The sequence below is a fragment of the Tachysurus vachellii genome, chromosome 14 (assembly GCF_030014155.1).
Source record: "Tachysurus vachellii isolate PV-2020 chromosome 14, HZAU_Pvac_v1, whole genome shotgun sequence".
In the NCBI taxonomy this organism is placed as follows: Eukaryota; Metazoa; Chordata; class Actinopteri; order Siluriformes; family Bagridae; genus Tachysurus; species Tachysurus vachellii.
Window position 1 is genome coordinate 21999095 of NC_083473.1, and position 27966 is coordinate 22027060.

The 27966-nt window shown below is 39.9% G+C and overlaps 1 protein-coding gene across 3 annotated transcripts; it reads right to left on the reverse strand.

Annotated features, from left to right (window-relative positions):
* Positions 1-745: 745 nt before the first annotated feature.
* On the reverse strand, positions 746-27359 carry fbln1 (fibulin 1). 3 transcript variants are annotated; one of them, XM_060886701.1, is made up of 17 exons: positions 26906-27322; positions 24024-24135; positions 22807-22939; positions 20819-20963; positions 20363-20416; positions 20125-20220; positions 19504-19641; positions 19239-19376; positions 17430-17573; positions 16431-16556; positions 14960-15085; positions 14289-14408; positions 14082-14213; positions 13839-13962; positions 9617-9759; positions 9246-9383; positions 746-1381 (listed from the first exon to the last, which is right to left on the reverse strand). In XM_060886701.1, exons 1-17 carry the CDS (start codon positions 26958-26960, stop codon positions 1242-1244), a joined length of 2064 nt encoding a protein of 687 aa, XP_060742684.1. In that variant the 5' UTR covers positions 26961-27322; the 3' UTR covers positions 746-1241. The 3 variants fall into 3 exon arrangements, with proteins under 3 accessions (XP_060742684.1, XP_060742683.1, XP_060742685.1); XM_060886700.1 differs by having other exon boundaries at positions 9617-9762; positions 26906-27222; XM_060886702.1 differs by lacking the exons at positions 746-1381; positions 9246-9383; positions 9617-9759 and adding an exon at positions 11842-12901 and having other exon boundaries at positions 26906-27359.
* Positions 27360-27966: the final 607 nt, after the last annotated feature.

Consider the following 27966-nt stretch of genomic DNA (forward strand, 5'->3'; position numbering starts at 1 on the left):
CAGAGGCCTTTTTTATTTGTGCAAGCATCCAAGCCAAGTTACATGGAAAGTTTGATTTAGTAATGATTTGAAACAACCCAACTAAATTATGGTCAATTTGTAAGCCTGTGTAATAATTGAATTACTCATTTTTACCAGGAAAACTAATAGTATTTGGACACTTTTTGGATTTGTGTATGGTTTAGAATACTTAGCTTACTTACTGTAGCTTAGGCATTTTTTTTAGGAAAACAAGTTTCATAATGAAACGAATAGCAGTATACAGAAGTGTACGGTGAACGAGAGGTCTATTATTCGTTCGTACTACAGTACATATAGCATCCTGGGTCCATCTTCCTTAGCTTCCAAAACAGCTTCCAACTCCCAGTGTATCAGTCTACTTCCTCAAATGAGGTGCAGAAAAAAGCATGAATGCATTATGATATTATGGTGATTATTGTCGTCGGTCGGCGGTGTTGTAGGGTGACAGATTAATCCCGAGCTCTGGTTATTATCTCCCCTTGTCCGAGTACATACAGTAACCCTCTGGTTTCTCTAACAGTAAGTGAACTGGTTATCTTAAATTGCCCTTTAGCGTGAATGAGTTTGGGAATATTTGTGGTTTGAACTGGATTGGTGTGCCGTTCATTGCTCTTGGCTTTGGATCTACCTTGACCCTGAGCAGGATAAAAGTGGTTACCGAAAATGAATAAACAAAGTGAATGACAAATAATTCAACGTAATGAGAAACACGGGAAAAAGATCATAAAATTAGCAAAAGAGAAAACTCTTTATTTATGTAAAAATAAGTGGTGAGCTTTTGAAAAACGACTCATTTACAGATTGTGAGGCTATTGACAAATTCTCAACGAACGGTCAGGAGTTGATGGTTGTTAATGTTTTGTAGATAAACTTTAAGCACTTTATAGATTATGACATGTCATCGTATTATATGGATAATCCAATATATTTGTTGTTGATGTTTAGCTCGTTTATTGATTAGCAACACGTCTCAAATCCTTACACGATTTCAGATCCGGTCCACGTGGACTGTTTTGACACTGTTTATGACATGCTGTTGCAATATAGAAATGTTATGCTGCTTCGTGACTGTTTACAGATAGTCTTAAGTTGATTATCAAAATAAAAGTTTACCTATTTTTCATTATACTCTGTGTTATCTTGTGGCATGCAAGCATTTTAGAGTGCATAGTTAAAGGCTCAAAAAATAGACATCCGTACGATAGCTAGGTGTCGTCTGTTTAAAACCAGAACTCAGAGACATAGATGTGAACGTTGATGATGTTCCGATGAGAGATGACTCCGTTCGTGACGTAATTCATGGCGAGCTTCAGAACCGTGCTCAAAGGGCCGACGAGGGGCTTCACCTGTCTCACAACACCTGAGAAGAACAAAGTAAAGTCAAACAAAAAGAAAGATACAAGCATTTCTTGTGCAATGCAAATCAGTCTTACGCTGGAATCACTAGTGATGTTGGTGATAAGGCTTTTTTTTTTATCTGATAAACAGATACACTTAAATAATAACTTAGATAATAATTCAATACATTTATGAATTAAACTATTTAAACATGGTTAATACAGCCTATTTAAATAGTTTACATCGATTATTATAATAGATTAACATAATACCTTATACAAGGGACCAAGATTTATTGAATGTTTATTTTATGACACTGATGCACAAATTCAAGACGACAGTTTGTAGCTCAGTTTATTTACTACACCTTGCTGTCATCTGACCGGTCGGACATTTAAAATTCACAATGTTTACTGCAACTAAACTGTGCTTCTTCTTCCTCTCTATTAGGAACATGTGTTATTTCTTTATTCTAGATTTTTTGCCACCTAGTGGATGAACATATAAAAAGCACATTACACCATATTGCATTTCCATTCATTCATTCATTCATTTTCTACCGCTTTATCCAAACTATCTCGGGTCACGGGGCGCCTGTGCCTATCTCAGGCGTCATCGGGCATCGAGGCAGGATACACCCTTGATGGAGTGCCAACCCATCGCAGGGCACACATGCACACACACTCATTCACTCACACAATCACACACTACGGACAATTTTTCCAGAGATGCCAATCAATCTACCATGCATGTCTTTGGACCGGGGGAGGAAACCGGAGTACCCGGAGGAAACCCTCGAGGCACGGGGAGAACATGCAAACTCCACACACACATGAATCAAGGTATTGTTGTGGAACTGCTCCAAAGGGAAACCCCTGAGGAAATCCTTACGGAGAGCATGGGGTCAGACATGGATCTGCCATTGCTGGTTTGGCACTAGCCACACACAATACCTTACTACATTACAACACTCGTATGATATTTATAAAGCCGTGAAATTTTAATAACCCAAAGTCAGTGGACCAGTAAGCAAAAGACTAACCCTTTCCACTCTGTAACGCTTTTGTACCTGGAAATGGATCATGATAAGCACAATGTTGGTATATTTCCAAATGTCTTAAGGTGCAACAACATGATATGTATCACCATGGATGCCACATCCCAGGTCAAATAGGGAAAACTTTGGTGTCTCATGGAGCTGATCCAATGTTCTCACCTCTGTGAAGAGACATCAGCTGTAGAAATGCCTGGGCTCCCGACACCACCATTACGCCTACCTGGGCCACACAACTTCACCTACCATATGATTCACCACCCAGTAAACTGGATGGTCTTGTCTAATTTCTCTGGCTAGTGACACTAAACGTTCTCGATTGTGCCGAAAATGAGCCATATACAGTAATTAAAATGCACCACTTGACACCATCCAACAGCCAGAAAAAATTTTCACCAGGCATTCTAGAGCTGTTTAACAAACACACACGCTGCAGAATTGTTTGCTGGAAAAGTAGCTAGCCTGCATTCTATGGAAAGCAGTTCCTGATAGCTGGGGAATTAATTGTATGGTCACAGGTTGTATGCCTCTGGATCACTGACCGTATTGACTTACATGTTCGTTTTTAATCGTAAATATACATTGCTGCTAATGAACGTGAAACAAACTGGCAAACAAAAATGGTCATATTTCATTCATTCATTCATTCATTTTCTACCGCTCATCCGAACTACCTCGGGTCATGGGGAGCCTGTGCCTATCTCAGGCGTCATCGGGCATCAAGGCAGGATACACCCTGGACGGAGTGCCAACCCATCGCAGGGCACACACACACACACACACACACACACACACACACACACTACGGACAATTTTCCAGAGATGCCAATCAACCTACCATGCATATCTTTGGACCGGGTGAGGAAACCGGAGTACCCGGAGGAAACCCCCGAGGCACGGGGAGAACATGCAAACTCCACACACACAAGGCGGAGGCGGGAATCGAACCCCCAACCCTGGAGGTGTGAGGCAAACGTGCTAACCACTAAGCCACCGTGCCCCCCCATGGTCATATTTGATTTTGACAAATCTTTCTAATATAGGCTAGAAAATTCATGTGAAGTGTATTCATGTGAAGTCGGCTAATCTGTAGATTTAAAAAAAACAAAAATTTCCATTTTAATCCATGTCATATCATCAGCTTCATGACATTGATAGACTAGAAACACACTAAGTTACAAAACCAGTTGCTATTATATTCTAACTTGTTCTTACAAGTCATCCTGAAATGTGTCATAACACAACGTTATGCCAACAAATATCTGGTTTTAAAAACCACATATGGGCTTCAAAAACACATATCAGAAGGATAGAAGATAGCCAAAGTGACTAAAACGAACCTCAAAAAAATGTTTTGATTGATCAAATCAAGCCTCGACAAAAAATATCAAACTGTGAGAGTAAACTGTAAATTACTGTACACGCTTAATGTTTAGAAATGATCTCTTAATGATGGCAGAATAGTCAGTTCTCAAGTAAATGTGTTCCCGCTTGTGCATTAGTAAAATGGGCAACTTTAGAACATAGTTTCCTTCATGTTTAACCCTTCTGCAAACCTCGTCTGCGTTCCTATGCAAATTACTGTAGGAGCGCTGAGTCAAGTTGACCTTGTCTGTTTTGACTGCTTATAAAAAGGGCTGTGGTAGCTCAGTGGTTAAGGTGTTGGGCTACTGATCGGAAGGTCATGGTTTCAAACCCCAGGTCCACCAAGCTGCCACTGCTGGGCCCCTGAGCAACGCCCTTAACCCTCAGTTGTAAGTCACTCTGGATAAGGGTGTCTGCTAAATGCTGTAAATGTAAATAAAAAAATGAAGTATACTGATAGCCTTTTTTTTCACCTTTTTAGTCTAACTTGTTTCCAACATATTAACATATATTTCGCAAAAATTTTTGTAAGTAATATTTGGTATAATAAACCTCATTAATATGCAAAAATTCCTCATTTTCTAGTAAAAAAAAAACAGAAATTTTTAATTATTTTCACTATAGAGGCACAAAAGTTAATGCACAATTACAGGCTGGTGTATTTCAAAGCCAGGCGATTGTTTTGAAACCATTTTGACCATTTTTAATGTCAGCCAATAATAAAATCTGTTTTTTCCAGGCCAAATTGACTTGAGTGCTTATAAATCAAAATGCAATGCCCAATGCTTGTTTGTGTGTGTGTGTGTGTGTGTGTAGCATCATTTCGGTAGATCATATTTTGCCCTCAAAAGTGTGAAATATTTACAAATATGTAGCTTTTTTTTCTGGAGGCCTAATGAAATGCTGTGTCTGTACTGTACTGTATGTATGTTCGTTGCGCTGAAAAGGGCAAAAGTGTGACCTATTGCCCCACTAAATGTGGCCGGGTCAAGTTGGCCCTGGATGACTTGAGGAGGAAAGTATTTATTTTAACAAACACATCAGTTCAACGAAAATAGACAAAATTAATTTTACTTGCAAAGTTCATAATTTGGAACAATCCTGGAAAATTTCAGGCAAATATGTGGAAGGAAACCCAAATTATGACACATTAAACTTTCCAGCCGGGTCAGATTGACCCGAGGTCTGCAGAAGGGTTAAAAATAGTGATATTTGATATAGTGGCCAGTGGTGGCTCAAGTGGTTAAGGCTATGGGTTGCTGTTCAGAAAGGTGGGGCAATTGAGCAAGACCTTTAACTCTCCTTGCTCTAGGGGCACAGTATCATAGCTGCCCCTGTGCTCTGACTCCAACCTCTTTATTTGGCACATGCTGAGGCTTCTATGCCCCAATTTGATTTAAATGTATTCAAGCCATTCAACAGGGTGTGGATTAGATGCTGTTGGTATTGAATTTAATTTGTTGTGCTTGCAGCAATATTAAATATCTCTATGCACAAAGGACTAAAAATGTTAAATAACATGTCTTTGAACATCCCTAAGTGATTGCTCTCTGACTGTATAAATATATGGAATATTATATTAAATATTTTTTTTATAAATGAAGACCAATTAACTCAATTCAGTTACTTTCTTGGGGGCACCGTGGCGTAGTGGTTAGCACATTTGCCTCACACCTCCAGGGTTGGGGTTCGATTTCCACCTTGTGTGTGTGGTGTTTGCATGTTCTCCCCGTGCCTCGGGGGTTTCCTCCTGGTACTCTGTTTTCCTCCCCCGGTCCAAAGACATGCATGGTAGGTTGATTGGCATCTCTGGAAAATTGTCCATAGTGTGTGATTGCATGAGTGAATGAGAGTGTGTGTGTGTGTGTGTGCCCTGTGATGGGTTGGCACTCCGTCCAGGGTGTATCCTGCCTTGATGCCTGATGATGCCTGAGATACACACAGGCTCCCCGTGACCCGAGGTAGTTCGGATAAGTGGTAGAAAATGAATGAATGAGTTACTTTCTTCAGAGTTTTTTTTTACAGCACCATTGGGAAAGTACACAAACAGCACAAAACATTTTCTACTAAAATAAATCAGGTGAAGGGCAATAAATATTTGCCAATACTGATGTCTATAAAGGCTTGGCTAGTGACGGTTTACATGTAAACAGTACAGTTTATGGTTTTATGGTTACACCAGCTTGGGTAAGAAGTATATGGCAGGATCTGTAATGAGCAGGTTTTACACAAATGCAGGGACAAATGAAAAGTATAAGTTGCCTAAACCGCAGTATTGGATAATGACATGCTAGCCAACAAGTTATCCACTAAAGGGCACTGGAAAAAGCCCAAAAGGCAAAAACCATGGCTCAGCCTACAATAGGAAGCCCAGTAAGCTTATCCTCAATGGGCCACCACAGAGGGTACAAAATGCCTGGCTAGGCGTGCTATGGGCAGTGTGGCCGGCTTACACAAACACCCATCGGCAATTGTAAAAGGAACATGACTTTGCCTCTCCTGTTCTGTCTAGAATGCTAGTCGCATGGTCTGATTTCCCAAGCTCAATTAACAAGAAATCAGAAGAAATCTACTGTACACGCTAAAGTTTTACAACACATGCTCCGCTGATTGAGATTAAAGCATGAACGGAAAATATATGTTTGTCAGTGAGACGAGACTGTAGTTTGGTTATAGTCTGAAAAACTGTAATTACTCAAATCATTCAGATTCAAATGATAAAAATCGTGTATTTCCAATCACTAAATTGACGCAGAAGATAAATCCGCCGAGATGGACGTCCTTAATTACGTAACTTCATTAATTATAGACGTTCCTCGGTCGTCTTCGGGAACGTGGCCCTGCTTCTCGTATATTGTACCTAACGATGCCGTTTTTTATGATTCGTTCTCTGATGTGTCGAATCCAAAAGACGTTTGTGTCAGCATGGTCTTTCCTAGCCTTTGGTTTTGTTTTCCTGTGAACTTACTGCAATAACCAAAATAGAAGCAGCTTTTCTTAGCGAGTTTCCACTAGAAGTCAGCCTCAGAATAGCATGACAATGTAGGGTTGATGTGAAAAAAAAAACAACAACAACAAAAAAAACCTCTTATGTATGGCATTGGCAACCGAATTTTCTGACCCTTTAGTTTGTCGGTCCCGTTGTACACAGATTGCCGTTTCTTTCCTTTTTGTGCTATGTTACTGTATGAATGGTAGCAGTGAGTGATAGATAAAAGAGATGACACACACACTCACACACACACACACACACACACCATCCATTCAGAAAGCCTAACACGGTTACATTAAATTCCTTTGGTTTGTGTGAAGGACAGCAGCCACTGCCAGTGACACATACCTGAACACAGACAAACTGTCTGTTGAGTCATTTCCCACCACGATGCTATTTCATCCCTCAGGTGCATATCCCTATTAAGTGTTCTCATTTTTTTTTTATTTATTATCTCATCATATTATCTATTCATGCTTTTAATCTCAATAAAAAATGCATTCAGCCGGAGAACCGCCAAGCTGGATGTCCTTAAGCGAAGAGACAACTGCTTTAATTTCTCCAGCAATCGTTCCTTCGGTTGTTGAGTTGTGTGCCAGTTGAGGGGAATCAAAAGTGTGCGGTTTTCTCCGGGCCTGAATTTTTGCTCTGGTTATGTCACTGAAGGATCTAAGTGCCAAAGTGCGATATGATCATTTATCTAGAAAAAAAAAAAGTTTGATGTACGTAACAGTACTTTATTATGTAATATTTAAGAGGGGACTGTGAAGCGAAGGTGTTCATGGAAAGTCTCGCGTGCACCTACTATCTGGATCAGACAAACCTACGGTTGATTACATACTGTAAGTCTTGAGATATGGAAAATGTGTCATTCGTGCATAACTTAGATCTTGTAATGGTACTGACGGTTTAGAAGAACGTGAGGGGCCATAAAAGTGAACTAACGGCGTTAAAATCAAACAGACGTCACCGAAGATCTTTACATTAATCATTACATCATCCGAATCCTCATTTGAAAAGAGCTATTCATTTTGATGCCTCAACAAGGTTTAGTTCATCTAACCCTCGGTTCAACTGTTCATCCCGGCAGCGTTTTCACTCAGATGTGACAGCCATGAGAAACCTTCCACAGTTCAGACAGTGATAAATGTGAGAAGAAAGCCGACGCTCTCTCTTTTTTTTCTCGTGTATGTTGCTTGGCACAAGAAAACTCCAACCAAAAATAAAAAAGGACATTTCTTAGCCACGTCGACTTGTGACCAGACGTTTCTAATGTGGAAATTTTAATTGATGGAGATTCTTGCGATGCCTCAGTCTTTGTTTAAGCCACTGTACGTCTTTGTTGTGAGAAAGAGCCACAGCTTCCTTTGTATTAATGGTGAAACTCTGTATGTGGGAAAATAGGGATCTTCGCAATAAAGGCTGATGAGGTTTTTATGCGGTGGCCAACTTTGTGGCTCATGCACCAAGCCAGACACTACAGAGGACTAGAGGGAACAGTATGTAACAATGAGCAACTGCATGAATCACACATCATGACATGATATTAGCATTCCACAGAACCCTGGCTGCCTGCTGTTTGAATTACTTGAGCAATGTTTTGTTTGACTCTCCCAACAGCATCAAGCATCTGAGAAACATTTACCTTCTGGTTCTGGGATATTTAAAGATGGTCGGTTACATTGTTTAATAATGAAAAATGAGCCAATTAAAAGAGCCTCAGAGACACAACGAATGAACGGACGCATGGACGGGTTGAAGTGTTTCGAGAGCCTTTTATACTGTGCATCTTAAACCATGTGTCATTTCTGTAACAAACATTCATCGGAAATAATAATAGATAAAGTGTTAACGTCTTTTGTTTTTTTGTCACGTTTACCTCAGTGTGTACTGTATCACCCAGTCTGGGAAGACATTGCATTACATACAACAAAACCCTTTCGGTCCTTGAAGCCGTTCGGGATCTTTTTTAAGTAGAGATGAATAAACAAAGCTAAAGCTAGCAGTGACAGAGTCAAGTGAAGTCAGCTCTGCCGCAAGAGAAAAAAAATGTCTATGTAGTTAAAGAGTGAAAAAAAAAAGTGCCTCATTCATCTAAAAGGATGAACAGAACATGAACAGATTTTCTCTAGAGGGGCCACGTAAAGGCTGAAGCGACCACAAAAGATGCAAGAGACTCTTAAGGCCTATCATCAGCTGAACCAGTGCTGGAAGAGTGGTGTCACGATCACCTAAGTGGTATAAGCATCTACATGCTGTTTCCAAACCTCTCAGTTCTTCTTGTCCTTCTCTCCCACACAGAGACACATATGCAATTGGTTTGTTTAAAAAGAAAAAAAAAAAAAAGTCAGGAGAATCTTTCGTAATGCAGAATTAGGCCAGAAAACCACTTGAGGCGAATGAAATTTCCAGAGAACAAGGCCCCAAGGTTCAGCCTGTGATCATCGGGCATTGTTAAGAGCAGATGCCACTTACCCACAATCATGCCATGCTCAAAACGTTTAATGATGTCAAACGAGCTCTGAACGTTTCCCTCTTGAATGTCGTAGACGATCTCTGGAGAATCCACATGCGGATAGTGGGACGGGGTTATGGATCTCAGGAAAACAATTTCTGGAACGAGAAGTACGGATTAAAAGGGAATTTAGCATTTAGCAGACACTCTTATCTGAGTGTTAAGTGCCTTGCTCAGGGGCCCTGCAGTAGCAGTAGTACTTGGTGGACCTGGGATTCGAACCAACGACCTTCCGATCAGTAGTCGAACACCTTAACCACCGAGCTTGCACATCCCCACATGAAGCGGAGATGAAGTGAGCGTGTTAAGAATTTCACATAAATGTATTTACCTTCTGGTTTAGTGAACTCTCTGAAAGTTGGCAGAGAGATGACAGTGTGTGAGACGGAGTGAACCGGGTCCAGCACACAGGTGATATCGTTGGGTTGACAGGACTTTATACAGCGGATGATCTCCGAGCGATCGACCCTTGGTCTGCTGAAAAGAAGAAGGAATTCGATTACAAAGCAACGCTTTAACTCTGACAGTGCACTCGGATCAGGATGCTGCAGCACAGCTTTTAATTGAACGTGATGAGAGAATGTACAACAATGGAGTGATTTCCAGGACAACTCACCACAGATCCTGATGCCCAGCAAAGTGATGCCAGTGAAATTTCCACTGGAAAAATATTATCTAAACAAATACATTGGGCATACTTAAAATGGGACTTGCATTTTAGCCAATCATGTTTTGGGGTTAGGAATCAGAATAGAATCACACCAGGGGCCAAAAATCACACCAGGAAAGAGATTTGGCGGTCGAGTTTCCTGTTAGTCGTTCAGAGTTTCGTTGCATTTCTCCTGTCCGGGCGAAGTTCTGACACTGATCTAAAGCCTGTTCGAAAAATATCTGGTTTTGTAGAACAGACCTAGCTTCATATCCAATAGTCTTGTGTAGAATTTATGGGCAGAGGGAGTCGAGTCTTTGGAGTCTCTGACTAGACGACTCCCAAATTTCGGCAATGCTGTGCGATGGATTTATTTATGACGTTGTTTGTTTGTGTCACAGGATAATCAGAAGCAGCGATGGGAATAAGCCAGAATGATATACAGGAGAAGGTTTTTTTTTTTTTTCCTAAATATCATTATGTACATTATCCACAAGGGAATTCCCTTTTATATCTGGTTAGTATTAATATCAGCTCCTTCATCCAAATACTTGTGCATGCACATATGAGCAAATCTACTATTGCAGTGTGGTTACCGGCAAGACACTTCCTTTAACACAGTGTGCTTTGGATTCCTCTTAGTGCTTCGTTCTATGTGTTAGTCTCTAAAAGAATACAGTGGTGTTAGTGCTGAGATTAGTTAACCTTCCATCACTGCTTTCTTTCATCGGGATGCAGAAGCTGCAGCTAAACCTCAAGGCCTGGATTGGGTTACAGGCGTTCTTTCATGCTGAGAGGGGAGAAGCCCCTGACAGAAAAAGTCAAGCCACCACTGGGCATGGACTTGTAATTAGCAATTAGCGGGTGGGTCCACGTTTTGCTTAGATCAGAGCCAAAACCACAAAATGTTCTCCTCACCCATAATAACTCGCCTTGTGCACGGCACGCACAGAAGACAACTCGTGGAACTCGTGGCAAGCATTTGCGATTGACCATAGAAAGATTTTACAAGGACATAAAGACCTGAACTGAACTCCTACGTTTAAGTTAACATCTCGGATAAGATCAAAGCTGACATGATTCTAATTATGCCTCATAATCATACAGTCGGTGGTCTCAAGATACTGTACACTTGAGGACTAAAGCATCTTTTTTTTTTTTTTTTTTTTTTTGAATGTCAGACCCTATGGTCAAACACAAGATCCTTTTTTCCCTGGTAATTATTATTTATAGTCAGCATGTTGATAAAGCCCCAACACAAACTCTGTAGCCCATCATTCTTGGTGCACAGTGGTGATGCTTCTGCACCACAAATTGTGCAGACCACCTTCCAGATCCCAGTCCCATAACTCACTGTCAGAAAGTAAGCAGCACAAATCCATGCTTTTTTTTTTTTTTTTTTTTTTTATTTTTTTAAATCAATATTTTAAGAAGGTTCTCTGCCTGGCATTGAAAGGACGAGCATCTTCTTGTGGCATGGGAAACCCGTTCTCAAATTATCGTGAACATTATTTGGATTTACGGCGTTAAAATACTGCTGAAATCAAAATAGAATAATAAATCAACCTACTAGGGGAACAGGAAACAGGTAGTTATTTCATGCACACTTGATTAAATTGTCTTAAATGAATTAAAGTATGAAAACATACCACTTATTAAACGTTTTTATTTTATTATATTGTAGAAAAAATATTAGAAAACAGACCAAAAAAAAAAAAAACTCTGTTTTTCCAAAAGCGCCATCTAGTGGCGTCAAATTATAAACACAAAGAAAAAAAGAAACGTAATTTACTGAAATTGTCCAGATTTTTAACAAGACTGCTCTTAAAATATTCACTTACAGCACTGCAAAGGCCAAGATTTTCTACTTAGAGGAAAAATCTACTATTTTTATATTGCTTATAATAATAATAATCCAGGGGAAACAATTAAACTTTTACGAATGGAATTTTTCTTCCATTCCAATTTCAGTGGGTGGCAATAATTATAAAATGTTTCGAGAAATATTTATTGTTTTAAATGATGTAAATCATTTATAATGATGTATTCTAGACATTTTTTGTAATCATTAAAAATGTAATCATTTATTTAACGAATAAACGGACTAAATCAAAGGACAGTCCAGGTCTCATAAGCGCAAAAAAAACAAGATCTAGATAACGCACAAAACATATAAAGGTATTAAAAGGTACTACAGATACATAATGAACAAATCATTTAAAGGTACTAAAGGTACCTTGTGACGTATACCCATATAAAACTGACAATAATTAAAGATTATTATCAGGTGAACCCAACTCTAAAACCATGCACCATCTACTCGTACGTTACAGGAATATCAAAAATCTATGTTAAAAACCCCATATCAAGTATTTTTTGATTGAACCACACCTGAGGAGAACATACAGTACTGTAGCTGCTACCGGTGATGCCTATACAAATTAAGTTTACTGATAACAATAACAGCCAATTGTAACATGTTTACTAGCTAATCGTCTGCAGTCGTAGGAAAACGAAGGCAGAACTGCTACTAAAATAGTTTCTAAAAAAAAAAAATCAAACGATTTCAAAGTATTACTAATCAATTAATCGTCATGGGAAATGACCGAATTAGTAAGGTCTTCTTCGGTTACGAACACCCGTATTTTGGAAAGGTAGGTGCTTGGAATCCCGACGCGCCACAGTTTCATTTCCATTAAGATTTCAAAGTCCTGCGGGACGGTAATCGGCTTCTGAACAACAACGACACCTCTGTTCTCTAGCCTCTGCACAGCAAAGTAGCCCGCTTGGTTTCCGTCCACTATGGCCAACTGCAGGCTGTCTCCAAGCACAGTGTTGGAAGGACCCGTGTGGAAGATGTTGGTGGGTACAAGGATGTTGGTGGGAAAAGTGAGATGGTAGTAGGTTATTCTCACAGGCAAGGCCAGGCATTCACTAGTCTCATTGCAAGGCAAGCGTTCACAGCGACTGCAAATGGGACACAGAGGGATGGAGGGAAGGAGATGAAAGAGGGAAATGTTAGAGCGATGCAGTGCTCGACATGCAGTTAAGTTAAGGAACGGCATACAGTACGTACTGTATGGTGTCAACAAAGCCATCATGATAAAAACCCTTCCTTTGGAGCCTGTGGTCTTAATGACTATTCAATTTATACAGCGGAACGCAGCTTGCATTTAAATAAAGTAAACTTTATATAGCTATATGGTGATTTAGAGTTGATGAACAATCTTCTACCGTTGTTTATCAACTGTGGGATGTGGTAACCTAGTGGTTAAAGTGTTGGGCTACCCATCGGAAGGTGGTGAGTTTGATTCCCACGTAAACCAAGCTGCCACTGTTGGGCCCCTGAGCAAGGCCCTTAACCCTCACTTGCTCGGTTGAGATCAAATGTAAGTCGCGCTGGATATAAGGGCGTCTGCTGGAAATGTAAATGCCAACTGTTTTGGATAAATCAGTTCAACATAATATAAAAAATATATAATATAAAAATTTTATTCCGTTTCAAAGGTCTTTATTATAGTATATTTTGTTACACAAATTCGAACTTCGTCACAAAAACGGTCGACACTTTCTTTGGTAATCGTGATCGAGTCCTTTTAAACATTTATCTATATTGTTTGGGATCGATTTTTTTTATTTATTATTATTTCCGTAGTGCTTTTAAAATCCCAATAATATCCCAAGGTCAATATGACTTGAACAAAACCAAAGAGTCCAAAGAGCGAAACGTTACACACGGGTTATAAAGCGTTATTATTCTGATCCATGCAGAGTTTCAGTTGAAAAGATGCCCACAGAAATGCACTGCGTCCACTATTCACACACTTTTGTGATATCTCCAACATTTTGTCATGTGCAGTCATGATGTAAATGTGTAACTCCACGATAAATCCTTTATACTTACGTTTCACTCGAGCGCCTGTAGTTGGTAGGGCATCCGAAATTCAGGCATCTGAATCCTCCTTGAATGTTAAAGCAACTCTCTGTTTCTGAGCAAGTGTGTGTCCCTGCCACACACTCATCGATGTCTAAGACAAGAGGTTGTATTGATAAACTTGTATTTTATTTTAAATCATTGCTTAAGCTCAGCAAAGAATAGCAGTCGTTTATTTGGGGTTAATTCGTCTGGAGAATTTTTCCTTTTTACCCTGACAGCTGCGTCCATTAGATGCAAGTGTGTAGCCTTTAACGGGGCACGTGCAGTGGAAGCTGCCTGGCGTGTTGTGGCAACGGTAGGAACAGATATGTCCTCCGGTGGGCAAAGCACACTCATCAATGTCTGAGGAAAGAGAAAGCATGAAAGTTAAATTCATACTTTAAAAAATTCGATTTTGATTCAATATACAGTGCCTACCTTCACATGTAGATCCATCCACATCGCTCAGCTGGTAGCCTCGGCGGCAGTAGCACTGGAAGGATCCATAAACGTTGGCACACTCTTGACTGCATGGATTGCTGTCACACTCATTGAGGTCTGAATATCAGCCATCCAGAGGATTAGAATGTTCAGAATTTTGGTTCTCGATTCAGTACAAACCCTCAATATTTTATCATTCATTCATTCATTCATTTTCTACCGCTTCTCCGAACTACCTCGGGTCACGGGGAGCCTGTGCCTATCTCAGGCGTCATTGGGCACCAAGGCAGGATACACCCTGGACGGAGTGCCAACCCATCGCAGGGCACACACACACACTCTCATTCACTCACGCACTCACACACTAGGTACAATTTTCCAGAGATGCCAATCAACCTACCATGCATGTCTTTGGACCGGGGGAGGAAACCGGAGTACCCGGAGGAAACCCCCGAGGCACGGGGAGAACATGCAAACTCTACACACACAAGGTGGAGGCGGGAATCGAACCCCGACCCTGGAGGTGTGAGGCGAACATGCTAACCACTAAGCCACCGTGCCCCCATATTTTATCATTTTTGTCTAAATTTTGTAAAGCACAGAACTAACACTTGTGGGGTAATAGTCAGGGGAATGAATAGACACCAGGCTTCTAAACGCTGTCTTACCGTCACAGTTCCTGCCGTCGGAGGCTAACTTGAAGCCTGTGGTGCAGCTGCACTTGTAGGACCCCAGAATATTGTCACACTTATGTGCACACAGGCGACCAGGATAGTGCCGGCATTCGTTAATATCTGAATTCATAGAGAAATAAGAGTACACAAGAGTAGTTTGGTAGAAACATTAAAAAAACGAAGGCACACGAGTAAACAATCCTCGATGTTTCAGATTTTATCTTGCATTTTGCTATGTTTTACTATTTATTCTGATTTATTCACCTTTACAGTTATAATATGCTTCTCAGCTCTGCTGTATGGGTTAGAGACTGTAGCAGTGAGGAAAAGACACGAGGCAGAGATGGAGGTAGCGGAGATGAGGATGTTGAGGTTCTCTTTAGGAGTGACGAGGATGGACAGGATTAGGAACGAGCACATCAGAGGGACGGCTCAGGTTGGCTGTTTTGAGGACAAGGTCAAAGAGGATAGATTGAGATGGTTTGGACATGTACAGAGGACAGAGATGGTTATATTGGTAGAAGGAGGTTGGAGATGGAGCTGCAGGTAAGACGTCAAGAGGAAAGCTGAAGAGGGGATATACAGTATGGATGCGTTGAAAGAGGACATGAAGTTAACTGGTGCGAGAATAAAGGATGCCAAGGACAGAGTTACAGTAGGTGAAAACAGACGATTCGCTGTGGGGACCCCCAACGGGAAAAGCCGAAAGAAGAAGACCGTTATAATAAGCTCCTGTCTTCTAGGAAGGTTTTCCACTAGATGTTGTTGTGTGTCTGTGGACATTTTTGTGATCATTCAGCTACAAGAGCTTTATTGAGATCAGACACTGATGTTCAAAAGAGTGACAAGGTCTGGGGTGCAGTCGGTGTTCCAGTGTCGGTGAGGTCGGGATCACAGGGAGCAGGACGCTCAAAATGTTCCACTACAAACCTTAACACAACATGTGTTCATGGAGCTTGCTTTATACAGTATCATGCTGGAACAGGTTTTCCTCTCAGTTCTAGTGGAGTTAAATTGTAATGCTACACCCTAAACAATTATGTGCTGCAATTAAAAAAAACATACATAGATGTAATAGTCAGGTGTCCACATATTCAGCCATTGTGTATGATGTATGCCAGAGATGATGCAAGACTGAAACTGAAGCCATGTGGTTTTATCATATAAATTCCATGATAAACAAAACTAAAACTTTTAGAACATTTGACAGAGGCCTTCATCCACAGCGATTTACATTTATACAACTAAGGGTTAAAGGCCTTGCTCAGGGGTCCAGGAGCAGCAGCTAGGAGACCCTGGGATTTGAACTCATGACCATCCAATCAGTAGGTCTAACACCTCGACCCCTGAGCTACCCTGAACTTCCCCCTGTTAATAACGTTTAATGGTTAAAATATTTACTGTGACTGCTAAAAGAAGAAACTGAATGAAAATGTCATTTTGTAATGTAATAAAGTGCTCTCACCCTCACAGGTCCTGGTGATGCTATTAAAGTTAAAACCAGTTCTGCATTCACAGCGGTAAGAACCCACAAGGTTGACACAGCTGTGACCAGCACACGCATCATCCCCACCAGTACACTCATCAATATCTGTAACGTATATGAACAAACATACTCAAATGTTGCATCTAACATAGATAGATAGATAGATAGATAGATAGATAGATAGATAGATAGATCGATAGATCGATAGATAGATAGATAGATAGATAGATAGATAGATAGATAGATAGATAGATAGATAGATAGATAGATAGATAGACGGTATGTATAGATAGATAGATAGATAGATAGATAGATAGATAGATAGATCGATAGATAGATAGATAGATAGATAGTATGTATGTATCTATAGATAGATAGATAGATAGATAGATAGATAGATAGATAGATAGATAGATAGATAGATAGACGGTATGTATGTATAGATAGATAGATAGATAGATAGATAGATAGATAGATAGATAGATAGATAGATAGACAGTATGTATAGATAGATAGATAGATAGATAGATAGATAGATAGATAGATAGATAGATAGATAGATAGATAGACAGTATGTTAGATAGATAGATAGATAGATAGATAGATAGATAGATAGATAGATAGATAGACAGTATGTATGTATAGATAGATAGATAGATAGATAGATAGATAGATAGATAGATAGATAGATAGACAGTATGTATGTATAGATAGATAGATAGATAGATAGATAGATAGATAGATAGATAGATAGATAGATAGATAGATAGACAGTATGTATGTATGTATAGATAGATAGATAGATAGATAGATAGATAGATAGATAGATAGATAGATAGATAGATAGATCTAGATAGATAGATAGATAGATAGATAGATAGATAGATAGATAGTATGTATGTATAGATAGATAGATAGATAGATAGATAGATAGATAGATAGATAGATAGATAGATAGACTAATCAGAGTTTCCATACCCACACAACGTGTCCCCTCAGCATTAAGGTGATAGCCGCGTCCACAGTTAACCGAGTTCCTCTGGCACGTGTAAGAGCCAACAGTGTTCAAACACACCTGTCCAGTCGAACATGGCGCTGCCAGAGTCAGACACTCGTTGATATCTGCAGCACAGAGAAACGTACATCAGTGCATTTCATCTTTAAAATGAAAAGGATACGACATGCACAGTGTTTTACAAATCACCTTCTATAAAAGGACACACAGATTTTTTTTTTTTGTCATCACTCAACTAGCGTAATGCTGTGGGCACTCACTTCTCACAGCATTCATAACGCGTAATAATAACATAATATAACGTCATATGTGAACGTTGACTCTGACTTCGACTTCCGTGTCCATCATTTGTCTTCCTTAATTTGATCACCTGCTAACTTCGAACAAGCCAGCTCTCTCAGCATCCAACTGGGGAGGGTGAATAGTAAAGCCAGCCATTACAATGTCTGTTACCTTGACAGTTACATGTGTGTAAAATACGCTAGCCAACCAGTTATATCACACCTCCTTCAAGAAACATTTAGCATATCGTCGCTGTCGGGCGGAAACCTCCTATGTCCAAATTTGGTCAATTTCATATTTTTTCACATATCGATGCTATTGGTCAGTCCCCACGTGGGTCTGTTATTTGTACGTTATTAACCAATCTAAAGTCTTGAAAATAGCTTGAGCGCAAATCTCTTCGCTTCTGTGCAGAAAGAAATCCGTGAGCCACAAAGGTAAGTCTGAAAGCAGATTAGACTAATCTCCACCTATTAGACAGCCTAATCAGCTTATCAGCTTATTGACCGCAGACTTTATCGAACACCGCTGGCAGCAGCGACGTCTGTGTCCGTACCGTCCTTATCAATGACAGCATAATCTCATATCTCCCTGCTCCCGAGTCATAAAGCTTGTGTCTCCGATAAAACGTGACTTTGGGAAAATGTTGTGTTAATGTTGGTACACAACAGTATATGATAGCAATTTAAGGTTTAATAATAACTTTAAAGATACAATGTTTAATAACTAAAAAAAAAAACAACTGTGTTTTTATAATTTCTTGAAAAATAATGGTCTTGGAGATACGAGGATTCCGCCCGACAGCGACGATATAACTAAATATCAGCTTACACAAGATTGAATAGATTTGTAAATGATCGTTTGCATTAAAATACAGCCACGCGTGCATGTAGATGACACCAAGAATGCCTTAATGTTTATCGTTCGTTCATTATCTAGCGCTTATCCGAACAACCTCGGGTCACGGGGAGCCTGTGCCTATCTCAGGCGTCATCGGGCATCAAGGCAGGATACACCCTGGACGGAGTGCCAACCCATCTCAGGGCACACACACACACTCATTCACTCACGCAATCACACAAAATTTTCCAGAGATGCCAATCAACCTACCATGCATGTCTTTGGACCGGGGGAGGAAACCGGAGTACCCGGAGGAAACCCCCAAGGCACGGGGAGAACATGCAAACTCCACACATACAAGCTGGAGGCGGCAATCGAACCCCCAACCCTGGAGGTGTGAGGCGAACATGCTAACCACTAAGCCACCGTGACCACATGCCTTAATGTAATTTCCCAAAAAAAAAAAGTGCTAAATAAATCTGGATATTTATGTGTACGAAACATACTTTTACTCGATGTTGACAGCGTTTTATAAATTATCTCTGGGAACCTGCAATGCAAGAGTATGTGTTTTGAGACAGCTTTGGGATCGGCGTTGTTCTAAAATCCCTTAATTATATCGTTAAGCTTTAATTGTAGTTGCTAATCACCAATGCAGCTGCCCAGGGCGTCCTGTATGAATCCCGTATGGCATTGCATTTTGGGTCGGCAGCGGAACGACCCCGGCGTGTTCTGGCACTCAAACTCCAGAGGACAGTTATGAGTGCCTGTCTCACACTCATCAATATCTAAAAGTCAAAAACACAAGAGAAGAGATAAATGTGTTTTAAGGTCCATTTAAACAAGATTAACCTTCGAAATCAACCTTACAACAAACAGTTCCAAAAAGATTTAGTCTCTGACTCAATGTTCAACCTTTGCAGCTGTTGCTGTCAGTGAGCTCATAGCCTGTACCACAGCTGGTCTCCCTCTGGCACCGGTACAAGCCCAGAGTATTAATACAGGCTTCACCGGGACGGCAGTGATGAGATCCCAGCAAACACTCGTTAATGTCTCGAAGGAGGAAGCATACGAGAGAAAGAGAGATATATGAGTAAAAGAAAGGACAAAATCTGTGAGACATGAAAATCTTCCAAACCTAAAATAACCTTTAAACGTATGTTACATCAGGGACGCTGATACATTAGAGCCAGCGGTGCATGAGACATGCTTTTCAACACATACTGTAATAATACAATAGAGTTATTTATATTTAATGGTCACAGAAGAAAGCAATATGTAATCTGAAGGATTTCTGAAGGATGCTTAGAATTAGCATTAGCGCTTAGCTAGTAGAAAGCTAGTCTTAGTATTTTTGTATTCCTTTTTTTTATATTTTACATATTAACATATACACTTACATATAAAATTACATATTACAAATTACATATTAACATAACATTTACATATAAAATTTGTAATATGTAGATTATTTATGGTGTTTTAAATTAAATCTATAAAACTATTATTGTTTTTTTTTTTTTTTTTTTTTTTTACCTTCACAGTTTTTCCCATCAGGTTTGAGCTTATAACCAGTAAAGCAGGTGCAGGTGTTATTTCCTATACAATTGTGAGCACAGTTCCCAGGTCCAACTGTAATACACACACACACACACACACACACACAAACACACACACACTGACAATTTTAATATTCTGATATCTATCACACCTCGATAAAGGATTAATACTAGTATGATGATTCGTAGGTGTTGATAAAAAACTTCATTCCTACCTTTGCACTCTTCACCTGGACCTGATTTGTGTTCCTCAAAAATAACAGTGCTGTCTACAGGTATAACAAAAATGCAAGAACATACACATTAGAATTTGATATCGGTTACGCTGAACAGGGTGAAAAAAAAAAAAAAAACAAGGTGAGAAATCCTTCGAAACGAACTAGAAATCTTACAATCCACCTCAAATAAACAGCATGCTGATGAGAGCCCACTAGAGGGTAGCACAATCTTCATAGATAGAACACAGCATCTTGTGAACGTTAACGTGAAAGAACATACAGAACATATAGAAAGAAAGCTACTTTACAAGAACATACAGATACAGAACCTTGTTAAACAGCTAAGACAGATGTGCCAGATTTTAGGTCACAAGACCTGTTAAAACATCTGGATCGGTATGTCGGACGTCCTAGAAGTACGGTGTGATTGACTGCGGTGTAGTTTGTGCTGACCTTGAGAAGAGTTGCTGTCATTCTCTGCTGATTTCTTCTGACAGCACGATTGAAAAACGGATCCACACTGAGAGCTGAGTTTAAAGTCACACGTCAGACCGTGTTTCTGAGCCTCCTGACCCAGTAAACAGCACTCGCAACACACCTACGCACGTGAACAGGAGCGCACAGCAACATAAGCGTCAGCAGTTCTGTGCATGTGTACGTGTGCTGAGTATTCACTGTGTCATGAGTGTGAACTTGGAAAGTACATCATCGAAAATTTACAGCTTCTGACCAGTGATGGGGGACTCGAGTCATATGACTTGACTCGAGTCAGACTTACATGTAAGTCGCAAATTTGAGACTTGAGACTTGCTTGACAAATATTCAAAAAAGACTCGACTTGACTTTGACTTGACATTCATGACTCGAGACTTGACTCGGACTTGAGTTAAATGACTCAGAGATGGGGGACTCGACTTGACTCGAGTCAGACTTAAGTCGCAAATTTGAGACTTGAGATTTGCTTGACAAAAATTAAAAAAAGACTCGACTTGACTTTGACTTGACATTCATGACTCGAGACTTGACTCGGACTTGAGTTAAATGACTCAGAGATGGGGGACTCGACTTGACTCGAGTCAGACTTAAGTCGCAAATTTGAGACTTGAGATTTGCTTGACAAATATTAAAAAAAGACTCGACTTGACTTTGACTTGACATTCATGACTCGAGACTTGACTCGGACTTGAGTTAAATGACTCAGAGATGGGGGACTCGACTTGACTCGAGTCAGACTTAAGTCGCAAATTTGAGACTTGAGACTTGCTTGACAAATATTAAAAAAAGACTCGACTTGACTTTGACTTGACATTCATGACTTGAGACTTACTTGTGACTTGCACATGTGTGACTTACTCCAACCTCAGCTTCTGACCCAATCTACAGGCTAAAATGAATGTATGGAACAAGCTGCTGGTGATATTTATCCTACAGGGTTTTGTTTATTCCAATTTATTCCAGGCAACAGTTACTGCAACTGGGAAAATATGGTAGGCACAATGGTGGAAACAAGTGAAACGAATGCAAATAAAGCAAGCTATAAGAGTCATAAGTGTGTCTGTGTGTTATCACCTGAGGATTTATTTAGAAATATGTATACCGATTTGTATTTTATGGTATGTTAATCTATTAATGTAATTCTAAATGACATTAGACATTAGAATTGGTGTTGAATATAAAGTACAAATACAACAGATCAATTAATGTACTGACAACTGAAGCATCCCTCTTTCATTACATTTAGCAGAAGCCCTTATCCAGAGAGACTTACATTTTATCTCATTTTTATACAACTGAGAAATAGAGTGTTAAGGGCCTTGCTCAGGGGCCCAGCAGTGTCAGCTTGGTGGATGTAGGAATCAAACTCACAACCTTCTGATTGGTAACCCAACACCTTAACCACTAGGCTACCGCATCCCGCTTTACTAATACAACAGGTTAAATACACAACCTCTACTATCCGAATGCTAGTAATTAATCATTTAATGGCTTTGTTCGCCTCACACCACCAGGGTTGGGGGTTCGATTCCCGCCTCCACCTTGTGTGTGTGGAGTTTGCATGTTCTCCCCGTGTCTCGGGGGTTTCCTCCGGGTACTCCGGTTTCCTCCCCCGGTCCAAAGACATGCATGGTAGGTTGATTGGCATCTCTGGAAAATTGTCCGTAGTGTGTGATTGTGTGAGTGAATGAGAGTTTGTGTGTGTGCCCTGTGATGGGTTGGCACTCCGTCCAGGGTGTATCCTGCCTTGATGCCCGATGACGGCTGAGATAGGCACAGGCTCCCCGTGACCCGAGGTAGTTCGGATAAGCGGTAGAAAATGAGTGAGTGAGTGAGTGAGTGAGTGAGTGGCTTAAAGCTTTACCCCTGACAGGAGGTTACATGTTTACAAATGTTTATTCTCTAAATCTGGGAGTAGAGACACATGATAACTGTATGTACGGTACCTTAGCGGTTTTAGTCTCGCAGGTGTTTCCAGAAAGAAGAGCATCACAGCTGTTCTGGTCCTTGGCCATAATGATACCTTTACTACATGTGATATCCTCCAGAACTGCAGCACAGCACTGTTCCTGGGCTATCCTACAAAATATATATATATATATATATATAATTATTATCATGAATATCATATCAGCAACATATCAGTACACAATTTAATATAACAGACATTTGTGTTTTGACCCAATCCTGCCCAGATATGGTAAGAATACCTCCTTTATAGTGTGATGTGCATGTGTATGCAATGAGTTTTAGGATCCTTCTCTATTTTCCTGTCATTCATTGTTGCAGTGCCTTTTAAGGGCAACAGAGACTTTTCTGAGTATTTTTTTTTTCTTTTTGATGTCTAAAATAATCCACCGATTTCCTGTTATTGCTCCCTTCTCTTCTCCATCTTTTCTCCATTCTTTCACCTCAGTGGTATTTCCTGGATTTGGAAATACCCCCTTGACTAAGCTCCCTATCGCCCCCTTCGATCCCCCTCTCAAAACCAAAACTCTGTCTCTCTTCTCACACACTCTCTAATTTGAACAAATTCTCGATTGGTCGGCTTGCCAAAACAAACGCTTTCGATTTTGGAAGGCCAGACAGAGTAACCCTTTTGGTTTGGAAATGCACTGAACATTTGGCAGCACTTCTCCTTGTTGCACTAATATTAATTCTGCTACCAATCCCTCACTATCAGACTCCGGGAAACGGTCAGAAGAAGCGTTTTACAAGAAAACAAGAAGGACAAATGATTAGTACATTCCAAGAAGGCCCCAGACTTTAATGCATTAAAGACTTGTTGATGAAATTGCTATTGCTTTACTACACAGTTATTGCACAAAAGACGATGAATTCTAAACAGCCGGTGCAGATGAACATTTTCAACCTACCAAAAAACGTAGCATTGCCAAATCTTTCTGGGTGTTTATAGGACCGGTATGTGGTTTACTACTGTATGCATTCTACTATACGAGAGAGACCCTGAGAGCATGGTCATTTACATCATCCTGGCATTCAGTACACATGCCATGATCATATACTTCAAAATATCTTAAACGAATAATAAGATGAGCCTTTATTTTAATAGAAAATTGTAGACACCGGTGTAGAATGCGTGGGTGCAGATGGTGGGTTATAAATCCTGAGATATACAGTAATGCAGACAGTGTATACTAACCTGCAGGTTGTAGATTCTGAAATAAGAGGGATACGTGTGCAGTCCTGGGATTCTGTGGCCTTCTCTCTACCATCCTTACAGCAGTCATCTAGCGAGATTGGATCTGTGGTCTCTAGAGAATAGACAGTTACTCAGTTGTAAGTTATGCAAACAAAGAGCAGCTTTTCTTTGGACCACTGCAGATCCACTGGACCGAATTTGCCACGACTTGCCCTGTATGAAAGATTTCATCGGTATTACACGTCACGTCGTCTATGCTTTTCTTCTTGTTAGAGTATCCAGGAATGCTAAAGAACGTCTAGAAGGGTGTCAATTAATTTCAAAGGAATCCCTATCCACAGACTAAACACTGTAGTGTTTATAGGCTGAAATTGAGGAAAAGCAAAGCCTTTTAACTGTACAGCATAACAAATAAATTCATTCATTTGTGTAAGCATCACGTTCTTGTCTGATGTCCCTGAAAAGTTCCTGAGGCGTTTAGCGGACGTCGCTGTAATGTTTCTAGTTGTACAGCAGCTTTAGCATTTGTCACTTTATTTCTTTACTATTACTTTACTATATTTATTTTGGAATGCCTGTGCTTCGTTGTTGTCCGTTACAGTACGTCGCGTATGATATTAATCCATTATCATTTTCCATAGATTCATTACTTCCACTCCACTCGATTTGAATGAACGTATTGATTCTCAGACGGATCACCGATGCACTTCATGTCTGTCTGTTCTGCTAAATTAAAGTTCAAAATATCTAAACAAGGTCTGGTCTTGTCATTTCATCAAATGTATTTATTTCCATGCGGTTTGCTTAATCAGCCAAACACAAAATACCTTTGGCATCTGAGTCTTTTGGCCTCCCTTTACTCTGGCGTTAGTACGAAACACTCTGCCAAGCTGGTTTTATGCATGATATTCCATTTAAATGGGGAATAATTGCAACTAGGACACTTTTTTTAGGTTTGCACGTAGTTCAAAGAATATATTCACAAGATAGCGAAGGTAAAAACAAGTCCCTGTTTCTCCACATCCCCAGTTATTATAAGCAGTATCTTTGGCTTGCCAGAGCCCCCTTTAATCCTACGTTCTTAATGTGATTCACATTGTGTCCTTGCCAAGACATTCGGCACAAGACCGAGACGATATGCATATACAGAGTGCACATGAAAGACAGATATCGAGATAAAAGTATTGCTCAAATACAAAAGAAAATTGCTCGAAGACAAATAAAGATAAAAAAGACTTCCAAATTAAAAGCCAATTCTGGCAGCTGTTAAACAGTAGTGTTGTGATTAACTTTAGCTGTGCTTTTCTTTAGCTGATAAGTAAAACACCCCCACATACAGTACTACTAAGCCTAACTTACTCTGTCATGTCAAAACCCCCTTTCCTGTATCTCTTAAAACAATTCACAGTCGTGTTCAGTTACAGAGTTGTTAAAAAAACGTCTGGTTTTTTTATCAGTCCAGGCATTTTATCCAGGTCCACTGGCTCTCGCATATCTCCCCTTTTGTATTGTCTCTGTCTCTTAAACCCTGAATCTCTTCTTGGAACAGATTGGTACTCGGAACATAACACTTAACTTAACACAGACCAGGCTTAAATAGTCAGGCCCACAGGAGCCGAGGACTATGAAGGGCTCTCAAAATGATCACGCCGCACATGTTTTGTAACGGATGGACCTAGATGGAGAGCCAGGTACTTGGTTAGGATGTTTATATACTTATGTAGATGTAGAGAAAGACAAATCATATTTCAACCTGTTTAACATAAAACTGTATGTACTTGAGGTTTGAAATCAGTAATCTACCATGCTAGGACAAATAATGCTTATTTTTCACTAAAAGGATGGATGATCCAAAGATTTATCTTCCACCAACTTAATAGTGAACTAAGACCTTCAGACTGACGGCGGTACAATTGACCGAAGCGTATTTTCAGATCATGATGAGGTCACTGGTGCTTTTCCTAATGTGTTAAATAACCTTTATATAGAACGTGATCAAATTTGCTCCGGTGTCTTTAAATTGATGTAGGGATCCAATTTCTCAGTTGTTAATAGACAAACAGTAAGATTTTAGATATTATATGAAGGGCATTGCAGAAACTAAAATTAGCAGTGCTCGGTGCTGCTAACCTCCTCCGAGTGCCGGTCCTGAGCGGGTAACAAACGTTGTAAAACTGTGCCTTCTAGTACTTGACCTTTGGTACTGGACTAGCTATAGATAAAGCACTGTTCATGTTTTAAGGTGTTTTACATTTTCTGCTATTGTGCAATAACAAGGCTCCATGCATAGCTAGAAGTTTCCAGACCTCTACATGTCGTACCTTAAAACCATAAATAAATCAGAAACCATTAGGGAGCTAATACTTTAATGCACATGCCAACAAATTACCACAGGAAATTCCTCTCTATGATAATCACGTTTCTGGGGTAGCTGGGTCTTGTACTAGTTGTTCTACTTGTTCTAGTGAACTTAATATGGTTCTTTCTGGATTATAGATGACTGGGAGGTTATATTTTTTATTACTAAGGAAAAACATATATCTCTACAAAGATATATGACTATGAATTAGAACATGAACATGTTAATTAAGCGTTTTTTGTGCTAATATGATATGGGTGTTAACTGGAATGCTCTTTAAATACATTGTTAATACGTTAAAACATTGTCTATGGATCTTAGTGATCTACAACATGAAAAGAAATCTACTTGCTTTGAGAGCAACTGAAGCTGCGCACACACAAACAGGGACTGTAATACCAGTAACATTGGTTGTTATTATTATTATTATTATTATTATTATTATTATTATTATTATTATTTATGAACGCGCATTAAATCTAGATGGAATATATGGTTATGGAAATGACTGAAGGTGACTTACCTTGACTGCGTATTAGGCAGCACAAAGAGAAGAGGATGAGCAGTTTGAGAGCCATTTTTACGCGCAAGTCTCCAAAGGTTCACAATCTACCTGCAGCCTAATTCAGACGGAGCCGAAAGGAACCTGCATGTGGGTGTGTAATGTAAGTAAGAATCAAGAAAGAAACCGCTGGTTAACAAAAAAAAAAAAAAAAAAAGAAAAGAAAAAAAAAGGAAAGAAAGACCGTCCAATTAGTGCGTTTAAATGTCCGTGAGGGGCGGGTTACTCCAGACGCACTCCAGACGCACGGTTTTGGTAAAGCACAGTCTTCACAGTCTCAGTGACGCAAGAGATTTGACTCTATTTCCCAAAACTATGTCTCTTCAAGCGTACAACAGAAGGTCACGTCAGATTACGCAAGAAACGCACACGAACCTACTGACGAATAGGAATCACTTTGTCTTAAAATGCTATAAATCAGCCATTCCTGAACGAATCCTGCCTTTTCCTTCCTTTTTTTTTCTTCGCTTGTCCTATAAGACTACCTGCTATTATGACAGAAATATAAGCTCGTTTTAAGACAGTCGGGCCAAACAGCTGGGTTTTAAAGGCGCGCTTACGTGAAACATCTGGATCGGTTTGGTGGTGAGCTGTCTGCTGCGGTTCAGTCCAGACACTGAAATATGAGACAGAAAAATAATGACTAGCACTAAAACTACTGTTTGTTATGTGAATGCTGAAGAATTGTCTCTGTTTGTAATATTTATGGTGCTTGAGTGCAGATCGGACTTGGCTCGGGTCGTTGCGCACAGCCATAGGTTGTTCCGATGAGGTGATACCCTGCACTGGAGAAACGGTTTGACTTTATTGGGTCCTTTCAGACACTTGGAAACTTTTGGCTTGGTGGAACCAAACGGCTGCACTTTCACTTTGCTGAACGAGCTTATGACGCTCAATCATCCATCAAATTCTCTCTGCTGAGAAACCTCGTGTTGCATTCCTCACAACACTGATTTCCTGAAACGAGCAATTATGAGGAAAAATAATTGTCAGACAGCCATAAACATTTGGGTCTGAATTTC